Genomic DNA, 22,679 nt, shown 5'->3' on the forward strand with positions numbered 1-22,679 from the left:
GCACTTTCAGTCTTGCATTGGTACCATTCAACAACACATTTGTTGTCTGGTCCAAGGTGCCATGGTCATATGGCTGAGGGAACTGGGATGGTTCAGTTTGGAAAGGAAAAGGCTGAGGGGAGACTTTATTGCTCTGTACACATCCCGTGTAACAGCAATAGGTCAAGATTTAATGGCTTTAAGTTGTGCCAGGGGAGGTTCAGGTTGGATATTAAGAAACATTTCATCTCAGAAAGGATGGTGAGGCATTGGAGCAGGCTGCCCAGGGAGGTGCAGAGGTGGTGGAGTCACCATCTCTGAAAAGGGTAGATATGGCACTGAGGGACATGGTTAGTGGGCACGGTGGGATGGATTGATGGCTGGAATAGATGATTTTAGAGGTCTTTTCTAAACTTAATGATTCTGTGATTTGTATCATGGCTATATGTAGTATAAGGGAGCTTCCACATTCAAGAGCCCATTGCTACTTACCGTAAAACCATAGAATCGTTTGAGTTGGAAGGAAGTTGTAAAAGCCATCTAATCCAACTCCCCTGCAACGAACAGGGACACCTACAGCTCCATCAGGTGCTCAAAGCCCTGTCCAGTCTGAGCTTGAGTGTCTCCAAGGACAGGGCATCCACCACCTCTTCAGGCAAGCTGTTCCAGCAACTTTCTACCCCTGTTGTAAAAAGCTTTTTCCTTCTAGCCAGTCTAAATCTCCCCTGATCTGCTTTAACTCTCGCTGTTCTCTATGCCTCAGCCAAAAGTGGCCTTTCAATTTTCCAAGCTAACTAAATGTATTGCCCTGAAAATGCTGTTATGTGAGTAGCTAAACTCCACTTCAACACTTGAGGGCCTGAATGGATCTAAGGTGTCCTGGCAAACCTCTCTGGTGTAATTACTTCCAGCTTACTGCGTACAGGCCTGAAACATATTAATTGCATAGCTCATCTGCAGGCAAGTCCTCGTCACTGCCATGGTACAAAACACTGTCCTGTGCATCTGTTCTTCAAACATTTCTCTGCTGTTTCCTGCAAAGGCAACAGTTGCTTTCTGTCTTGCAGCTTCAGGTCCCCAAGCACATTTCTGACGTCTGAAATGAAGGCAGTAATGAAGAGGTATGGGGCAGCTGGTTTGCCATCTTCTCACTACATTGTCTTTATAGTAGAAAACATTATCAATGTGGAGGAGATAATGACAATATTATATCTTCCTTGAAAGTATAATCAGTGCAGTAACAGTTGGCTTGGTTTTTTTTTTCTTTTACATGTCTTTTTTTTTCTAGGATGTAGCTATGGATAAGCAAATTACATCTATGCAGGTCTCTGTTCTTGAACGGTATCTCAGATTCCATCTGAGATTTGACCTTCCAGAATCCTCCTGGCCTAATCATCTGCAGCGAGTCGTTTTTTTAATGGGCAAATAAAATGTAATTAGTTCTTTTTCATTATCACTAGTCATCAAGAGAGAAGGCAGATGGGTAGATTTTGTGCCCGAGCTGATAAATTTTTGTGGCAATTTTGTGAGGAGTTATAAAGATGTAGTGATATCAGAACAGACAGAGGTAAGGATAATGGATGGGGTTTTGGAAAGCACTTTTGCTAGTCTCCCATTATCGTTAATGGCAGGTGCAGAGCACTTGTGGAGATGTCTTACTGTGCATGTGCTTGTGTGCATGGAGCAGGTTTTCCTCCCACTTTGACCCACACGTAGACTGGAAGCTCTGGGACCACTCAACAGGCTTTCTTTCTGCTTTTCTTTGTGAGGGTGGCCACCTAAGATGGTGCTGCAAGTGATGTTTTATGGCACAAAAATCTTTCAAGAATGGGACAAGTATAATTCAACAGAATCCCAGTGCATGACGTGTAAGCCATCATAATAAGCACTGCAGAAATAATAACAGATCAGATTCTCATTCTGTTTATATTGCAGTAAATTCAAAGTAGTGCCAATAACAAAGGGCTTCTAATTCACACCAGTGTAAGTGGGATGAAACTGAAGCTCATAGTCTGCCATAATGACAAACAAGTCTGTCTTCCTTTACTGTTTCCTTTACATAGAAAATACATTATCCTGACAATCACACAATCATAGAATGGCTTGGGTGAAGGGATCTCAAAGATCATCTACTACATGCTAACAACTTTTATGTCTTTTATGTCTTAAAATGAACTGGGGAACGCTCCTGTGGTGATGGAAGGAGAGGTAGTACTGTCTGTGTGTTTGATGAGTGGGCAGATGTGCAAATTCATTTTGCTAGACTACGTTTGGCAAGCTTCTTTCATGTATGTCCACTGCTATTATTGTTGTTATACAGGATTTATATCCTGAGAGTTTCAGGTTTTCTGGTTCTCTGAATCTGCATGAAATAACTGACAAAGGCCAAGTGAGACTGAACATTCCCAGCAAAATCTTTGCTTTCTCATTTATCTGGCCAGAATCTCTAGTGGGGTGGATGTGTAGATCTCTCTATAGCCATTGTAGATAGCATGGCTTTCTCCACTATTGAGTCCTGCTGGAAGGACTATTACCTTAGGTGTGATTTAGTTGACCTGCTATTTGTCCAGGGAACAGGAACAGCATATGAAAATCACTGATCCGTGAACAGAAAGCAAAAAACAGCAGAAAACTTGAAGAATTGTGGAGTCATCTCAGTGACCAAGAGGGGAAATGGTGTATCTCAGAATCAACCACAAATATGGTTTATTTAAATCCTAATCCTGTGTCTATGTATGTGTTTTCTCATATATATACATGTTAATTAGCATTTATAGAAACATGGAACCATTACGGTTGGAAAAAAGCATTAAGATCATCTTGTTCAACTGTCGACCCATTTGCTGCTCTTTTTGGAGTTTGAAGGGAAAATGCATTGCTTTATGCAAGCGTGAAGTTCACGTTTCTCTATGTGCATTATAAAGAGCTCTTGCACCCTGAATTCTGCCATGTTCCATGTTCCATTTGCTCTAAAATCTTCCTTATCCTTCTGCAGATGGCCTGGTGGATTGCATGGACCCAGACTGCTGCTTGCAGCCACTATGTCATGTCAACGCACTGTGCCTGGGCTCCCCGGACCCCTTAGATATCATCCAGGAGACACAAGCACCCATCTCCCAGCAGAGCTTGCATTCGTTCTACGATCGGATCAAGTTCCTGATTGGCAAAGACAGCACTCACATCATCCCAGGAGACAATCCCTTCGAAGGAGGGTAAGTGAATTCTCATTTTTCTTAAGTAAAAGTGTGAGCCACTTGGCCATGGTAAGATGTGAAATGGCAAATTGCTTTAAGAAGGAACATTAGCAAGATGCAGAACACAGGAAAGGTCTTGGGGAAGTAGATCTGTGAAAAATTTTGGGTTGATGTAATTCTGGTGGATGTCTCCTCATCTTCAATAGGAAGCAATGATCCTTATGGGTCTCTTCCTACTCTGAATATTCTTATTCAGGATGTTTTATGATTCTATAGAAACAGGCTATTCAGTAAGAAAGATACTTTTTCCCAGGAGTTACACACGTCCTTCCTTCTCTAATCTCAAGGAATGAAAGCCATTTATTCAGCACTTTCCAGAAGTATTTAGTAGACAGCAATGTCAAGCCTTCTACCATGTTAAACACAGGTTTGACAGAGCCAACAGAGAGGGAAACTAACACAAACTTTAAAATCTATAGTTTGGCCTTCAAAGGTCTAGATAAAATCATACAGTGCAGAGAGAGCTGTTAGAGTGACTTCTGATGTAAATAATCGAGTGGGATATACACTCATTTTAGTACTGAGACATTCTTTTTCACTACATTCCTCATCAAGAGATAGGAACTAGCAAATCATGTGTAGCTCATGACTCTGACTGCTTTTCAGGCAATTGTTTAAGGGCGTGCCTGTCTGTCAGGAGAGACAATCCCTTTAAAACCATGTGCCTGAAGCAGGATGCTACAGTACGTACTCTGGGGCATCTGCTTGTTAGATCATTCAGTGTCTGCTCCGAATGTTGCCTTTCAGAAGTGGTGACCCTGAGCCACGAGGTGGTTCTCAACACTTACATTTGAACTCCACTGAATTCCACCCCATCATTAACTGCTTACTGTCAGCTTTCCCACGCACAGCATTGAATAGCTTGGCACTGAAGCTATACAGTCCTCGTGTTCCTGCAAGTAGTTATTTGAGTACTTGCATCTCAGCAGGCCTCTCGGGCCCTTTGGGTGTAACCAAATGCTCTTTGAAGAAGGGACATTGCCAGCATCCAGTGGGTATCACCTCCCATGGTTATCACCTCCCACATATCGACACCTTCAGTGTCAATACAGCCTGACCTCAGATATGAACCACTTGAAGGTACGCCAGTGTGTGAGAACTGGCCTAATGTGATAGTCTCTGATTTGTCTTGCTGCCAAGCCCTCCATGAAAGCTTATGGCAATGATTCAGATTAAGGCCAAGCAGTCATTCTGTAGCAAACAGTTTTCCTTTGCCAGCATTCTCAAGTTTGCACATTCTGGGTACTGAGCAGCCTAGGCTCTGGACTAAATGCTGGAACAGTGAATTCTCTGTTGTCAGTTGTTGTAATTTGTTGCTCTAAAATCAGGTCATGGAATACAAAATTGTTTGTACTCACAGTTTCATTTTTTGATATATTTAGGGTTGTAGTTCATCAGTTGAATGCACTGTTGGAAGTCTTTCCACAGTGGACTGTGGTACCAGGGCCACGTGTAACTGCCTTGTTTGATAACTAGAGTATTTCAGCAGCATATATATTGGGTTTAACAATATTTTCTGTACAGCTAAAGAACTGTAGGAATCAACATGCATGCTTAATACCAATTTGCAGCTTCTCTTTAAAGGCTGCTGGCATTCAGCAGCACACAGAAGTTAGGGGGAAAAATGAGAATTTCTCATTCTACATTGAATTTGCTTCTGGGAGTGCAAGCAGAGAACCAGAAACAGTGTCACTTAAGGCCACATAAATTCCTAAAGGAGGTACGTGTGTTTTACAGAACTAATAGTAGATCTCTATGTGGAAAGGAATTACTTTCCATCTGTAAATATTCTGCTAAATATTCAGGATTCAGAAAGAGCACCTGCTAGCAATAATGTTTATCTGGCATATAGATTTCTAGAGTGAAGGAATGCAGAGATTCAAATCACTAGGAAGGGTTTTAATGATTGCTTTTCATTAACTACAGTGGAACTAATAAATGGAGCTTCTTGTTCTGCTTAATGCAAAGAATTACATAGAGATAGTGATGATTGTAAAGATTGCCATTCTTAAAATATCAGCATAGGGTGTATATTGCTAAATATGCTCTACAGACTTACCAGACTGTAATTGTCCTGCATCTTTCAAGTTAAAAATCTGACTCATCACAAGAACAGTTGCAGATAACAGCAGAAGACTCCAATAAAAGGTATATTTTCCCATGAGAAAGCACTGCAGCACACCGTCTGGGTTTCTTGGTCTGTTGAGCTGCTAAAAATGACATTGCATTTTTGGGTTATTCCATTGCTGCCACTGTGATTCATGAAGTCTTCTCCTTCTTGGTGCAGATCAAGACAATACACTGCCCAGAAGGCTGTGGTGCCCCATTCCTGGAGTGCCCAAAGCCAGACAGGATGGGGCCCTGGACAGCCTGAGCTGATGGGGGGCAACCAGCCCACAGCAAGGGTTAGAGCTCACTGATAGTTATGGGCCTTCCAACCTAAGTCATTCTGTGATTCTGTGGTTCTTGGATTCTGTGATTGCTGGGCATGAGATATCCCACGTCCGTCCAAGAGCCTTCATGGGGTATGACTGGAGCTTGATCCATGCCACTCGCTGTAGGCAATCACATAAGCAGAGGTGACATGAGAGGACCTCCTGTCTGCCACGTGGCTGTTGTCATTCGGACATCAATGACATCTTTTAGATCAGAGATTTCACAACCATACTAGTTAGGAAGGAGGTGTCAACACCACATCCCATTTGCATTCCTGTATGGCCTATGCAGGAAAGGCAGCAAAGTGAAGATGACTGAATACATATGCAGTGTCTTTCCCAAACTTCAGAGATGCAGCTTAGCTATCCTTTGGAGAGAACAGCCTCACAGATCACCTAATGGATACAAATAAGTGAATGCCTCATGACAGCTAGCCTTTGAGTGAATTTATTATTGAATTACACTCCAGCTTTTTAAGAACAAGCTGAGTTGACAAGCTCTCTCACCACTGCAAGGAAAAAGAAAGACAATGATAAATTACCCAGATGGATAAAGGTAAAGACCTTATCTCCTCCAAAATACCAGCAATTATATATTATTCATGTTGGGGAAGAAAAAAATAATCATTGCCCATATTGAAATGAGTGTTTATGATGATAAAGCAAGGAGCTAAATTAAATTCTGAATGCACAGAATGTCTTTTCACATCATTTTGATGAACAGATAACAAGTGCTCTTCTGCTACTTGATCGTTTGCGTATCGATTTTGAAACCACTTACTCTTGCTGTTTGCTTTTTGTTTTTAAGCCATTCTTAGTTGTCCATCACTATAAGAAGCAGCACAAGACGCGGTGGTGTCAAGTTGTTGACTTTCAAGTAGGACACCTGATATCTTTGTTCTCTCTTGAGGGGCAATGTCAGAAAATTGCAGGAACAGACTGAAGTCCTGAGCATGGAGCTCTTTAAACTGAGTGTTAGCACAGGATTAAATTATCTCAGAAAACCATATGCAGAAATGGCATTTTTTTGTAAAGTATGCTTGCATACAAGAAATCAGGTGATTTTTTAAGAAAATGTGGTTTTACCCCTTATTTTTGGCATGTTTTGTGCATATCTACTTGCTGCCAGTTGTATTAACCCATCTCAATTAAATGGACAGCTAGAAGTAGCCCGTGCGTTATGAACTGAGCAGGATCTGATATCAGCTGCAAGAGCAGCCTCTTATTGCCCTTAGATCAATTGTTTAAGTAGAAAATATAGTAAGTTTTTGTGGTTAAAGTTTCTGGGCAAAATGAAATCTGCACATTCCCTCCACCTCCTTGTGCCTCCACATGGATAATGTGCCTTACTGACTCATCTGGAAAGGGAGCGAGTGTTCAAGGCAAGGGGTGGTACCTATGTTCCTGTACCTGGCTGTGAGAATGGGATCATATTTTTCTGTATTTTAAACCAAGCTAACACAACACCTCTTCAAATCATCTCAGCTTCACTGTCTTCCAAGGGCATCCTTCTATTTTTGTATCTTTCTGCTTAAATGAACTACTTGTAAGTGACAGATCACAGCTTTCTGAAATATAAAATAATGAGAAATTTTCAAAGATTTCACAGTTATTATTTTAGAAATTGCTCTCACATGCAGGAAAGCATACTTTTAAAACTTAGTTTTTTCAGTATACAGAGTATGTATGTGTGTGTGTGTCTTTTCAATGTTTGCCTTTCTCTTTTCATTTTAAATTGTAGACCATAGCATTATTTTGGCTCACAGTGATTTTGAGTTCAACATGACATTATTTCCATATAATGAATTAATGCATAATATGCAGCTACCTACTTCCATTTTGTGGCGTTTGTACCCCCAGGATTCTGTGAAATAAAAGTTCCTACCATTTTTAATGTTTCTTCTCAAAACATAGCACTATCATAATGTCATTATATCCCCCTTTCACAGGTGGCAGTGAAAGGAAATTCTGTGTACAGTCATTAGAGAAGCTGAGATTCAGTTTTTAACAAATACTAAAAATTATTGAGTATTTATTACCAAGTGCTCTCATACTTGATTTTCTAGGAACTTCTACAAGAAAAAGTCATACTTGATGAATTACGAATTCATCTTTTCTCTGTTAGTATACATTAAACTATTGATTTCTCCTCTCAGTAGGGAAAGAAATGTTTGAAACCAAAAGAATATTTAAACAAATACTGGCATTATATGAAGGATAAAACAGCATGCCACATATATAGCCAACAAAACAGATTGGAAATGGAAAATATGAAGAGAAGAAGCAAACGTAAGGGCAGACCCAACTGCCACACTTAATTTGAGAGTTCTGGCCATTGGCATGTAGATGGAGGCTCATGGTTCCTACGTCCATCACCTTGGGAGACCCACCTGGATGAGCCGTGTCTGGAGCCTGTGAGACCTTGAAGCTCTCGTAATGTCAGTGGACCAGGGAGCTTTTGGGGTGTGAACCAAACAAAGCTCGAGCCTTCAAAATTCCCAAGCAGAAAAGCAAAACTTTCCTAGTGAGTTAAGTACTTCCTGGATCACCAAGTTCCTGTTGTGCATATTTGGGTTTTGGAGTCTAAACCTCTCTGTAGATGCTGATGTATTCTCTTGGATCTGGCACGTAGACATTTGATTCATATTTATTCAATATTCAAGATATGGTCCCTTGTAACAAGCAGCCCACACACCCGTTGTTTTGTATTGCTCCATAATAGACATGCCTGGTGTGGTGGCCCTGAGCTGAGTCAGTAGCTCCATTCAATTTAATAACATCAGTAGAAATAGCGTATCCTGTTCGATGGAATGATTTGATTATTTCATTATGTCTCCTCCAAAGAAAATATCAACTCGTGGTTGTAATGATTCTCACGTGGCACTTGGACCCATTTATCCTTCAAAAAGTTGGAGCTTTCTGCCCCAAGCTGCTTGCTGCCTTGCTTCTACACAAGTTTGGTAATCCATGTGCAAACAGGACCACAGGGGCACCCTCATCATCCTCGGCACAAAATCTGTTTTCCTGCCTCCAGCTGCACAGGAAGAGCTGATCCCGTTGGCTTTGCACTGCTGGGGTGATGCTCTGCCACACCAGATCAGCGCTGGGCAGCAGCCTGGAGCTGTTGGATGCAAACAGCTGAGTCCTACTGAGGTTGTCAACCATTTCCATTTGTCAGGAAAAGCATGTCCTTTGAGTGTGACATTTGCTTGTTAAATTTGTTAAAACCTTGTATATAAAAGATTGGTTTTAAAGCCCCAATCATAAAATCTTTTCTATTTTATTGTATCATTTTTTTCCCCTAATTCCTTTGGATCACCACAAAGCTATCAGAAGGGCTGTATGTAGTTAAAGAGCTTTCTCTGTGATCATCAAAACGAGGGCTCATCTTATCATTAACCTAGCAATAATTTATTTCTTCTCTCCTGTTCAGTTTTGCTTTCATTGTGCCTTCAATTCGATGGGAGGTATGGCATTTATTCTGGGTCTTCTGCAGAGCTGAATAGGTGGCCATAGCTTATAATATAAATACCAACCATAAAATACTATAACACAGAATTAGCAAGACCTGCAGACTATTTTTTTTTTGCGTGTGTGATGACTTGACACAAATACATTATTCATCTCTGAAAGTTATTGCTCTATAAAGTCTTTACCTCTCATAGAAATAATGATTATAGGATCACTTCTGAAAAAATTTTGAAATGAGCATAATTCAGCACTAGGTGCAAAAATTATCTAGCTTCTTATGAGCTATTGAACCTGACGTGGATTTTACCGATCTAACAAAATGAGAAGGTGGTTTTGTTTCCTTGTAGGGCTGCGTTTCTTTGGTCGTACTGAAGTGAAGGAAGGAAACCAGATTTTAAAGCACTTCTTAGCCAACCACTCACAGAGTAAAGGGATTTTGCACTGAAACTTTGCAGTAAAGCACAGCCCAACTTTATTGGCGTTGTATTTCCTAAAAAAAGCTTTTCTGAAATACTTTCACTTCCCTGTTATAGTTGGAGCCGGCTTAATAATTTCATAGAGCAGATTCAATGTCTTTTCTTCTTCATTTCCTCCTTGCTGAACATCTTTCCTGCATCTTTTATCCTCCCATCTTTCCATTACACCTCACCTGAAAAATCTGGGGATGCAGAACTAGTGTGTCAGTGAGGCACAGAGACCCAAGATGTTTTGGATGGCACAAGTGGCATTTCTGTCCAACAGTGACCACATTGCTTGGCTGATTGGAGAGGCAGACTCTGCCTTCATCTTCCTCCTTCCATCCCCTTGAAGAATAAAGCACACATCAGGTGTGGCAGTAAGGCTCAAATTTGAGGAGAAGTTTTCAAAACCGTGAAGACCTGAGCCTTTAGAGACGGAGCCATTAGGGAATTGTTTTGAGAGCAGTGATCATTTAATTGTGTTTTCTAGAAGGGATAGGTGTTCATCTCTCTCCTCAAATGATGCTGTTTTTGGTTACTAACTGTCATGCAAGAAAAGAGCGTTCTTCTGTCATTGGATCATCTAGAACTCCGTCACCAGTACTGCCAACTAACATTTCTGAGAGCCAGTTATTCACAGAGCAGAACAGAGGCAGATGCACACAGTGAGGAGCTGGAGAAACTGGACGGCAGTCACGGATCATCAAAAATGAGATGAAGAAGACCCACTGTCTTGACACTGCCAGATTAAACTTCATCTGATGAGACGAAGATGATCAAATCTGCTTCTGAAGGCATTGTTGTAAATCTTCATTAATGAGTGCTTTCCTCATATACTTGGAATACCATTTTCTTTAGCCATGATCATATAAACCTCACATTCCTTTTTCTCCTGCACTTCTTCAGGCAATTTAAGCAATGTTTTCATTGGAACATTTTGTTCAGCTGTCTGTACTGTTTATTTCATAGAATATTTGAGAGAGAGCTGAGGGTTTCTTGAAAAAGGCTAGCAATTAAATTCCTTACCCACATAAGGAGCCATCAACATCTCCTAACCCTTCAGTGTTGGGACCTTATAAAGAGCTTAATTGAGCAGGTTGAACAAACAAAGCAGATCCTCTATCTTGCTGCAAACAACATAACGTTGACTTTATTTTACTGAGCTTGGTCAGAGCTCTCCTAAACTTTGCTCTTCATTATCCAGTGTTTTTCTCCCGAGTCTCCTAGAAGGTTGAGTGACAAGATCTGCTGCTAACCACGTCTGCCAGAGCCACTTCAGCAGATCCCTGTTTGGGACTTGGTTGAATATCAACACATTCAGTCCTTATTGGCAAGGTTCTCTGCTGAGTCTAATTCATGATTTCTATCCTCATTGCCCCACATGTGCCAAAGCCTTTCAGAAACTCACTTGTGTTATCCGTGGGGGTGATAGAGTCTTTCTGGATGGCTACTTTTCAATTGAATTCTATTTTTTTTCATATGAGCATACTTTTCTTCTCTAACAAAACACCCTTTTATCAGGATCTTTTCCATTCTTTTTTCAAACCCTAGCTCCTTAATTCACAAGACATCTAGATCAGCAGAGAAGTTGCCAATTTAAGCTTTTCCTACAGCTAAACTGAAGAACCTAGAAAGGAATTAACTCAGTTCAAGAAAAGCCTATCAGGAGATGTTTCAGCACAGTTAAGAAACAAGTGGGCAGAGCTTTATTTCCAGACAGAGCTTTTTTTTTCAGACAGCTTTGAAGGGGATACTGCCACAAGCAATAAACTTGAAGATCTGTATGTTCTGCGGTTTCTTTTCTTCTTTTGCCCTTCATCTGTCAGCTCAGGCATTCTCTGTGTTACCATGTGTTTGATCATGATGCCCTTAGCTTCTATCTGGCATCATACCAATTTTTTTGCCTGTCCAGGACCAGACGGCTCTGAGGTTGTTTGACATGAGACAGTTGCATCCAACCCAATATGGCCAAGGTACATTTTGCTGCATCCTGTGTTCTTATCAAACAAAAAAGTAACAATAGCTAAAGCCACCAGCTTGTGTTTCTAACAAACAACTGCAATAATCTATATTTATTGGTTATGTTTCCCAGAATGTCACAGATGAAGTATCTTGAGACTGTTAAAATCCCTATGCAAGCAAATAGCAGATTGCTACAATTATCCTTTTCATGTCCCCAGAAGGAAACGTACCTCCGTACTAATTTTGCAGGAGTAATAGAACACATACAGACAATCTGATGTGTCCTGTGTTGCACAGGTCTGTAGCAGAGAAGGAAATAGAGCTAAAACTGACTAATTTCAATAGTAAGGCTCTTACCAGCAAGGGTGCTGAGGCCCTGGCACTGCTGCCAAGAGAGCTGTGGGTGCCCCATCCCTGGAGGTGTCCAAGGTCAGGCTGGACTGGGCCCTGGGCAGCCTGAGCTGGTGGGGGGCAACCAGCCCATGGCAGGGGTTGGAATTGAATGGGCTTTAAGGTCCCTTCCAACTCAAACCATTCTATGATTCTGTCAGTCTAAGAAATAAATTCCTAGATTTTCACTCCATGATGCTCTACTGAAGGTTCCCAGCATATCTATCCCAGTAAAATGTGAAGTGGTAGATAAGATCAAAGAGATGAAGAGATTTATGACAGCAAATTAAAATACTTATTATGAGTAACTTGGCTGAAGCTGACTAAGTGGTCAGATAACTATCTCCATACATCTGAAATCTTTGAAGGAGAAGGTACAGTGAGTTCTGGAGGAAATATTTTGAATCACTGCGGAAATTCATTGGAGGTGAGATTTCCCCTTGGCACCTATTCTCAGTCAAGGAAAGAATATACATTTCTGCCAGCAAAAAAAGAAAAAAGAAAGAAAGAAAAAAGAAAAAAGATTTAAGATGTGTAGAATTTTCTTTCCAGAATGAAAAAATGCTCAGCAAAAGCAGTATTTTTGTCAGTGCCAAGCACAGTGTCAGCAGAAAACATCTATGAATAAGAAGTGTTGGAAGGTCCAGTGTCTAAGTTATGAGACACTGGGTCAGAGTCAGTATTAAAGACAAATCCTTAATAAGAATCTGTGAAATGGCTTTTGGGGATTTACTTTTCTGGCTTCTGTTCTAAAACTCTTTAGGTCTGTTTGGATTTTGTAGAAAAGTAAAGCAGCCTATAGAACTTTCCTTATATCTTACCAATGGGAATGTAAAGGTATCAGTGCAGCTCTGTCTACTTTGCTTCTGTGTCCCAGCTCTTACCAGGAAGGCTTAACTTTTCTAAAGCATAAAGAAGGACTTGAATCCTGGACTTCAGAAAGCAGTGGTATAAAATTGTGCGGTATGCTACCTGAAATAGCAATTTGACAATGTCTTGGGGTTTCTGAGATGTTTTTATGGACAAATTAAAATAAAATAAATCAGGAAGGTCTGATTTAAAAGTAGAAAACAGTCAGAGTACTGTTCATTGCAAAACAAGAATCCATACAGCCTCATATGAAAGTATTGAAGGAAACAAGTAAAAATGAGACCAACCAAAACCAGAGGCAGTAGATAGAAACTTTTATTATTTCAATGGGAAGCCAAGATTCCAGCTATGAGAAATTTAATTTTGCTCGACTGTAGAAAGCACTCTGAACTGGCAGGCCTAAACTGATGGAATAAATCTCTTCTATTAACATGAGAGATAATTTTATGTAAATATATCGGGAGACCTAGCAGGGCTGAGCGTCTTAGCGGTACCACTTAACTTGTTTGTAGCATAATTGCATTTAGACCAAGGTCTTCTGAAGGAAATGGCTGACTAAATTAGCATTAACCAGGTTCCTGGGGGGCTTGGCGTGTTGTGGGTAGTCGATCTTGCCTCCAGAAAGGACACGTTGACACTAGAGAAGCCAGCTGCTTCCCACGCATTGTTCACTGCATTTCCCAAGCGGGGCAAATTTTATCACCTAGGGAAAGAGGAGAGTTGAGAATCTAATCATACTTTGGTTTTCCTCCAGTTCCCATCCCTCCTGCCTTTAAGTGAATTCAGATTTGTGCATATTGCTCCAGCTTCTATTTATCACTGCGGTTTGGGAAGGACATCCCCTTTGTGGGAACATCTTCCCATATAGCACGCAAGTAAAGCTGCTGTTGTAGTCCTCTAGAGGACTGGTGGATGCAGCTGCTTCTCTGAGAAGAGATGTTAGCCTCGTCCAACTTAGTGAGCACGCAGATGTGCTGCGAAACATTGGCTGGAATGGGAATTCTGTCTCTTGCTGGAAGATGGGAGTTCAAATGAATTTGTTAGAGCTGCAGAGTTCTCTGCTTGTCCACACTGTGCTGATCGCTGTTACTGAAGAAATAGTTGTCTGTGATATGTAATAGACCAGATGCTTGCTGATATAAAGCACATCCCCCCATTAGCAGAAGCTGAGGATCTAGGCTAATGTGTTTGCAATATTATTTAGATGTTTGAAACTGCTTGGACCTGTTTTATGTATGACAGCAGGAGAGACACCTGCAACATTTTGCATGTTTTCCTTTCCTTGCTTTTAACTCTTGGATGGAAGGAACGACAAATGGAAGTGTTCTTTCTGGATTTGCAAAAACGTTTTCTGATCTTGCTTCTAAAGTATTTTAAAACACTAAGAGTGCCATTGTTGACTTGAATATGCAATCAGTAAATCAGAATGCTGAGACCCAACAAGAGGAAGGTTTTGGTTTTCAAGCAAATCTGTAGTGATTATCTTTCATAAAATATCACAGAATCACAGAATCATCTCAGTTGGAAAATACCCATAAGTTCATTAAGTCCAGTCATCACCCAACACTACAATTCCACCATTAAGCCACATCCTTAAGCACCACATCCACACATCTCTTTAAGTACCTCCAGGAATGATGATACTGACTCTGAATAAGAAGCTGAGAGGAAATGATAGTTCCAAAGGATATGGAAGGAGATGGGGCAGGGTGGTGGGCATCATGAAAAAACCTGGGGAGAGAATGCCTGTCTTCTGCTCTCAGCTCAGGTGTGAGGTTACACATACTCACTTGTGCAGAATTGTACTATGGTTGCTGACCTAGGTTTCATCAGGATTATTCTAAGCATTGACATTATCCCAGGTATATTCTGTGGTATTGTGATCCTTCAAGTTATATTTTCTCTGTCTGGTAGGAAGTGACACATGTTTTGCTTTGCCATACTTGTATATTATTTCAGGTTTTTTTTGTATATGTGAAGTTGTGTTAGAGCTTCCAATGAGAAAGGCAATAGAAATATGAAGAATATTATTAACTACAAACTGGGTCCAGGTCTTTTCCTTCATGACTCCTTGCAGTGATATATCAGAGAAAATTCAGTGACAGAAAAATCACTTCTATTATCTCATTTTCCTGTGTTCTATTCCAAAATTGCCTAAGAACCAAGTCACATTTCAGAGTGCTGGCACATTCTGGTAACGCTTCGAGAATTTTTGTTAATATTTGAGCTCTCCATTTACATCAGTAGGAGTTTTAAGACTCCCTGAATAATAGTCTGTTTGCTGTGCTGTGGAAAATGCAACTAACACAGCCTTTACTTAATAGAAATTATATGTTATCTCCTTGCATTATACAGTATCAGATTTTTAGATGGACTCAAAGAAAATAACTTGATCTTTCAAGTGTTTATGAAAGCAACTTTACAAAACATTGCAGATATCATCCTTTGCCTGAATGAAGAAGTAAACTGGCATTTCTCAGCTCAAGTGAGTAGACAGCAAGTGCAGCTGGGATGATTTACTCTTGCTGAAATCTGGTCCTGCGCCGCAGAAACATTACCTTTCAATCCCAGCTCTCCACCAGGACAGCAGTTAGGAAAATCACTCACTGGCTCATGTTAGCACACTGACACCACTATTTGCTATTGTTGCTCAGAAAAAAATAGTTGCCCTCAGCCAAAAATTGGGCTCAGACACTCTCATAGACATGTGATGCTTTGTCTTCGCAGGAAGCTCTTCAGGTTGCAGCACAATAATGACTTAGAGGTCTGGAAGCAGACTTTGGAATGGGAACATAGGAAAATCTGTCTTTGGCTTTGCTGCAGATTTTCTGACTGACCTTGGACAATCGAAATGCACTCTGCTTTATTTCCTCTCTTTGTAAAATATCTGTCGTGCAGGATTAATCAATATTTGTAAGGATCCTTACGATCTTTAGATAAAGGAGCATAGAGTAATTGGAACAGATGTAGCCTATAAAATATTGCAAGCTACCAAACTTGGAAAGAAAAAGATGGGAGGGAAAATCCTGTCTTGCTAGAGTTCTCTGTTCCTCAAGCATTGTTGTAAGGAACCTATGTGAACCCAGAAAAAGATCTGTCATGTTTTTCACAACTGGTAACTTAAGGGTCTTTTTGGAATCTGGAAGAAAAAAGCTTTCAAGCCCATTGTTCTTATTTCTGAGAGCTTTTGTGCCGTAAATGTATCTGTTCATGACTTGCTGTGTTCCTGTTTGTTTTGATTACAACATGTTTTGCCCTAGTTAGGGGAGTATTGTCAAGACACTGAAGCTTGGTTAGAGCAAATTCCAATGTGATGTTGTGAACCCCACAAAGACTCATAGTTCATGAGGTATATGTTGCAGCAGTTGTATTTTTCAAGAGAAGGTTAGAAATGAACATCAATTCTGATATCAGATATCCTTATACAACTCCTGAGAAAAAAATTTTGGAGCAGCAGGCCACCTTCAAGGAATACTGCATGGCCATATGCTTCCCGGCCTCAGTAAGTGTATGTGTTGTCTAACTGACAGGAATTTCTAGTCACAGAAGTAGAGAAAAATCCCCTATTTGTCAAAAGAATGACTCTCTTATCATTTCTCTCCTTCCTCCAGACACGCATGTGTGATTCGAGGCCAGGTGATGACAGTGGATGGAACCCCCCTGGTTGGAGTCAACATCAGTTTTGTCAACAATCCTCTTTTTGGATACACAATCAGCAGACAAGATGGCAGGTAGGATATCTTTATAGGATTTCCAGTATTCAAGCAATGATTAAGCTACTGATACTGTCAACACTGAAGAAAAACTTCGAAAGGCCCATTTTACTGTTGATGCATTTTGAAGATGTTGATGCACTTTCATTGTTGCTGGTTGTTCATTCTTGTTTTTATTACTGTTAACTTTGTAATGTAGACTAGAATCATTAGCCAACAATTAGGAAAGGCATTGCATATGCATGTAAAAAAAAGATGTTTCCTGCAGTTCTATTCTTACTAATTCATGTTAAAATAATTAGGAAGAAGTCATTAAGATTACAGTCAAGTGCTTAATATTTGAGCAATCACGCTCAACCAAAACAAAACCGTGGCAAATTGAGAAAGTCTTTCATCTTATCTTTTGTCTGTCAGTGCTAATTGGCTCCCTTTCTTTTAAGAATAAAAATGAAACATAAAGGGTTCCAGCTGCACATGCTCCATGTACTGACTGCTACCACTAGCACTTGGGAGAGGATTTATAGATTTTAGCACCCTCCAATCCACCACTTCCATTAAAGGTTTGACTTGGCAAGAAAAGCTGGTAGAATTGTGATGAAAAAGAGGTACACGTGCTAGCAACATGTGCTGAATGCTGCCTTGTTCAAGCTTGGGGTTTTGCACCTAATCCAACAGTAATGGTGACTAAGTTGTCTTACTGATGCTCCACCTTTTGGATGATGTGATAGTAACTTCTTGATGGTAAAGAGTGGAAAACCAGTGCTCTCCTTCAGAAAACACCTTTGGAACTGGTGCCTGTGTATTGCATGTAGCTTAGGCATCACTGCAAAAGGGAAAAAGTCTTGCACATTTATGCTAAGAATATCTCTGTCAAACTCATTGAACGTACTTTGCGTGACAGTGAGATTGAAACTGCACTCTCAGCATCAAACTGCTCTGAACAAACCTGCACAAAATTTGCATGTATTAGAACACATATATATGCCTGCAAAGTTTGTGGGCAATAATACCTTCCAGAACCTTTTTCCATCTACTTGTTTCTTTGCCCTAGATAACACACAATTACCATGTGTAATATTTCCCTTAGATTGAAAGGACTTTGAGGAAAGGACTGTTTCTTTGCTTGGAGAAGGGGCCTTGCTTTTAACCACATCTCTAGCCAGTAAACATAACAGGGCAAGAGCACAGAGCAGTGCTATCCCAGCACCTTTGCAGTAGTTGTGTTACTATTTCTTTCCTGTAGCAATAATTCTGTTACTGCTGTAGGGTTAGACCAGGGCTTGCACACCACGTCCTTCCCAACCTCTGGCAAAGGTCCCAGGCAGAAAGCAACGCAGCCATGACATCAGTATGTTCCACCAATGTTCAGTGAGCTTTGCTGACTCAGCCCCTGCCAGACCCTCGGTTCCAAATGATAAAAATGACAGAGATCAGCTGTTGCAGACCAGGGAGTCTGAGATCAAGTGGGACCAGTGAAGCCAGGATTTCTGTCAGTGGCTGCGAGAGTGCGGCCTGGCTCAGAAGCGCGATGTCAGCTCTTCTCAACTCATTTCCTTCACCTTCCCCTCAGATCAATCTGCTTCTGCAGAATCCCTGTGTATGTAACGGACGTTCCGCAAACTGTCCAACTGCAAAACTACGTCTCATGGATCATAAAAATACTTTCCAAAATTGTCAGGCAGATATTTTCTCAAATGGAAAGGCATAGCAGTGCATCCGCGTACTCTGGAGGTAGTAAATAGGCAGGTAAACAGACTGTTCAGCCTGGACAGGAGAAGACTTGCTGGGGATATTATCAGTGTGTTATAAATATCCAAAGGGCAGGAGTCAAGTGAATGGGGCCAGGCTCTTTACAGCGGTGCCCAACAGCAGAACAAGGGGCATTGAGCACAGACTGAAACACAGCACATTCTGTACGAACATGAGGAGAAACTTCTTTCTTTTCAGAGTGACAGAGGCTGGAACAGGCTGCACTCAGAGCTGTGGAGTCTCCTCTGAATATGATCAGAATCTGCCTGGATGCTTTCCTGTGTAACCTGCTCCAGGGAACCTGCTTTAGCAGGGGATGGACTAGGTGATCTAGAAAGCTCCCTTCCAACACCTACAATTCTGTGTTACTATGATTCTGAATCCAATGGCTTCCTCAGTAGCGAGGTCTTCTAAAAATTACCTTAAAATTTTCAAGAGCGTTCAGACTAAAATTATCAGGGCAGCAAATAGTGTTAGACATCCTTTATTTCTACTCTTAGTCTTGTTCCCAATTTAGCAGGTAGTGTGAGATGAGCCTTGCTGGGCCAGCCAACCAGCCTGTAAAAGGAAGATAACATTTACTTGCCTTCCTTTCTGGTTGCAACATCATTTATTAAATACTATTTGTAAAGCACTTTCAAAATCAAATAGAGAATTATTGCTATTACTGTTTCTATTATGTATTTTGATGGCTTTCGGAATTCTTTCTAAATAGAGCTCTTTTCTCATCAGCTTTTCCACAGTGCAGTTTTCACGTGATTGAGTCACTGTGTTTTAAGAAGTTGATGTTTTTAAGCAAAATGTAGTTTCGCCTGATCTGCAGTAACAGGCTGCATGCATTGCCAATCCATAAGCCATACTTTCAAATGGAACCTTAAATTTGATCAAATTTGTAGCTTGTAAAGTCTATGAGTCATCACGTGGTTGTTGGCACAGTGTTAATAAAATGATAGGAAGGATTTCAGCACAACTTTGACACTATCACGTTCAGCAACTTTGTCAATGGCTCTTATATAATGTCCAAGCACATGGACCTTCCAGAGTAGAGATGAGAAAGGGTTACACTTTTCTGTGCTTTTGGGTTGGGATTTTGTTGAGCCTGCTTTGTGGGTAAATAGAGAATTTCAGCCTTTGGCCTTCCTCTCTGGAGCCTTTTAAGGAAAATGGAACAATATGACTGTACAATAAGTGCGATTTTTTTAGAGTGATAAAAAAAGACATCAGAGATCAGGAACAAAACCAGAATCAAAAGTATCTCATTCTTTCAATCCCAAGACAACTTTATTTCCTGTTAAATTTAATTTCACTAAGGGAAACCGGGATGAGGGTGTTTTCAGTTTAGGATTTTCTGTTTGGTTTTAGCTGTACTCTTGTTCAGTTCATCAGGGGAGCTTCAGAGCTGCACCCTGTGACTCTGGGAAGAACAGCTCGTGAGCAGCAGTTCTGTGTTCTCTACATCTCTGTGTTTTCACAGCTGCTGGAGCTAACATGGAGGCAGCACTTCACCTTCTGCATGCTGTTTCACATATGCAGGGAGGCAAGGCTGTTTCCCTGAACACGTTACCCCACCCCTGACCAAGGCTTGGTTGGAGCCAAGAATGTCTCACAAAGAAGCAAAATGGAGGTGTTTCCAAATAAAAACACTTTCCCACTTGCCTAAAAACATGGGCATTTGTAATGTTTATTTCTTCCCTCCTGTTGCCCTTCTTAGTGCCCAGATTCACCCAGCAAGAGTTTCGCCCTTGTAGCTGAAAGGCTTGCCAGATGCTAACTGACTGTTAAAAATGCTCTCATCAAAGCAGAAATGCTGTGCAGTTTTGCTGGCAAGGAACTGCAAGTTGCTTATTAGGCTCTACAATCCAAGCTCCATCGGGCTGGGAAGTGGATGTCCCCACTTGAGTGGTGGAATAAACATGTCTTCGGGTTTCTAAAATGCTTTCCACTCCCTCCTATTTCTTTCCAGAATAACTTGGTCTTTTCATATCTTGTTTGCTAAGTGGCACCTCAATCTATTGTCTATCAGAAAAAAAGTGGGCAGTGCATCCTTTGTTGCTACTCTGAGGTTTTTGCAGCAGACCCAAAAGCCTCATGATCAATTAAAAATGCTAATTTTAGGGACTTTTTTCACCTGCTTTATCACATTTTAATTACAAGGTGCTGGCTTTGGGCTGTCAGAGTGCTTATGGACCTGGTCCTCATGCACAGAAAAATGCTTCAGCACACAGCCCTGAAGCACTTGAGTGTCTCCACTGAAAACGGGGAGGCCTCCCCAAGCTTTAAGTAGTTCTGTGTGAGACCATCAGACATCAGCACCAAGCACCTCAAGTGAGATTGATGGAAGAGATAACTAGAAAACCTTCTGTGCCTGAATACATAACTACTGAGGAGAACAAATGGAAAAAAAAAAAAAAAAAAAAAAAAACAAAGAAGCAAAACCAGAAGGTCTTCAAATCATACTGATATCTTTTCCTTTCTCAGTCACACCTCTTGTTTGAGTATATACATAATAGATATATCCTGTGGTGCTCCACTAAATCGTCTTCTGACAAGGCATGAATTTTAAGTATAGCACAAAGGAAATAGAAAACAACTTAAAACTCCATCCCAACATCTTTACATCAAGAGGAAGAATATTTCCTTTGTTGAGATAACATCCGTTCAGACAGCTGTGGCGGGCTGTCTGCTCACCCAACATAATGTTCTCCAACACTAACTCATAGAGAAAAGCCGCTTAGCTGGGGGTAGCATAGGATGAAGTTGCAGACTGTAATTGGACCACAGGCAGTGGCTTATCTACTCTGCCCTAAACGATTAAGAGTCAAAAAGGATATGTGTATGAGTGTTGAGTACTGGGCACAGGGACAGCCTTCTAGTCTCCATTTCTTCCTTGTTTCTAGTACAGTGCAGTCCATGACTGGGCTCCACATGTTCCTTGGGTTGCATTAGGTATTAGTCAGGTTAGCAGTGGATGCCAAGACAATTTATATGCTGGCATGTCAGAGAAACTACTTTCCAAATAGTTTATTTCATTGTGCAAATGGATCCAATCTGCAACTGTGGCTGACAGATACTCCAAGAAAAAAGAAAATGAGTATTTATGGTCAAATAACACTAGAAAACCAATAGCACAGATAAACATTTGTCTGAAAAAAAGAGAGAGGGATGTTTTTATTCACAAGGGAACAACACAAAAAGATGCCAGGTTAGTTCTCTTGCCTCTGCTACTTGCTTTTACCCAACAAATGCTTCTTCAAGCATTCAACAAATGCTTCTTCAATTCCGTATCTGTAAAATGTGGGTGATGGTATTTCTGTGGCCTAGAAGGATGATTGTTTTTCTCCTTCAAGCGTGTATTCTTTCAGGATGTTGCTTACACTAACTTCGCATTCCATCTCTTATAACAGCTTTGATCTCGTTACCATCGGCGGGATCTCCATTATCCTGCACTTTGAACGGGCTCCCTTCATCACCCAGGAGCACACGCTGTGGTTGCCATGGGATCGCTTCTTTGTCATGGAGACCATCGTCATGAGACACGAAGAGAATGAGATCCCGAGCTGTGATCTCAGTAACTTTGCTCGACCCAACCCTGTGGTCTCACCATCTCCTCTGACGGCTTTTGCGAGTTCCTGCTCCGAGAAAGGTCCTATTGTTCCTGAAATCCAGGTATGAGCTTGAGAAAACATCATCCAGTTATTTTCTCTGCTTCTTTTGCCTACTCTGAGCGAATTGAACAATATTATGCCTCTATGTCTTTTTCTATTCCCCTACCTACTATTCTAAAAAGAAGCATTCCCCCTTTGCTTCCCCATTTTTCAGACTTTTGCCAACAGCTGTCTCTTCCAAACACACATTTAGCTGGAAGGGTTGTTTTCCCTTATCCAGAAGGTTTATTTCACCTTATCCCTTAGAGATGGAGACCAAATGCTTGCATCTTTCAGTGGAATCCTGCCTGGGCCTTGCTTTGATTTCTTTTAGCATCTGTGGTAGATAGATTGAGGCCTGATGTAGGCCACAGTGATCTTCAGGTAGTTCTTTGGCATTCAGTACTCCAACGCCCCATGCAAGGCTTATGAACTTCTTCTGCTCCAATGCCTTTCTCCTATTCAAGAGCAGATTTAACCCAGTGGGCATTACCCACAGGGTTTGAAGATGCAGCCATTAGTCTGCAAAGATGCTGAGATGCACAGTCAGCCAGCAAGCGACATGGCAAAAGGCAAGTGTACCAAGAACCTGAGTTTTATTTCATGCCATGATACCTGCAATAGTTGAGCAAAGGGATAGTGTGGATTGTCCTTTCTCATCCCCATTTTCCTTTTTTTTAATGAAGGATAGTACCATAGAATCATAGAATATCCTGAGTTGCAAGGGACCCATAATCATCACTGAGACCAATTC

At 41.0% G+C, this 22,679-nt stretch overlaps 1 protein-coding gene across 8 annotated transcripts in view; it reads left to right on the plus strand.

Moving 5' to 3' along the window:
• TENM4 (teneurin transmembrane protein 4) overlaps positions 1–22,679 on the plus strand; it is a 594,920-nt gene that overhangs the window by 492,971 nt on the left and 79,270 nt on the right. For all 8 annotated transcript variants that reach the window (XM_085216460.1, XM_085216463.1, XM_085216464.1 and 5 more), the window contains 3 exons: positions 2,975–3,191; positions 16,431–16,550; positions 21,686–21,947. In XM_085216460.1, coding sequence (XP_085072586.1) covers positions 2,975–3,191; positions 16,431–16,550; positions 21,686–21,947 — 599 coding nt within the window. The remainder of the gene's footprint in view (positions 1–2,974; positions 3,192–16,430; positions 16,551–21,685; positions 21,948–22,679) is intronic.

Source organism: Meleagris gallopavo, chromosome 1 (assembly GCF_905368555.1).
Source record: "Meleagris gallopavo chromosome 1, MGAL_WU_HG_1.1, whole genome shotgun sequence".
Lineage (NCBI taxonomy): Eukaryota > Metazoa > Chordata > Aves > Galliformes > Phasianidae > Meleagris > Meleagris gallopavo.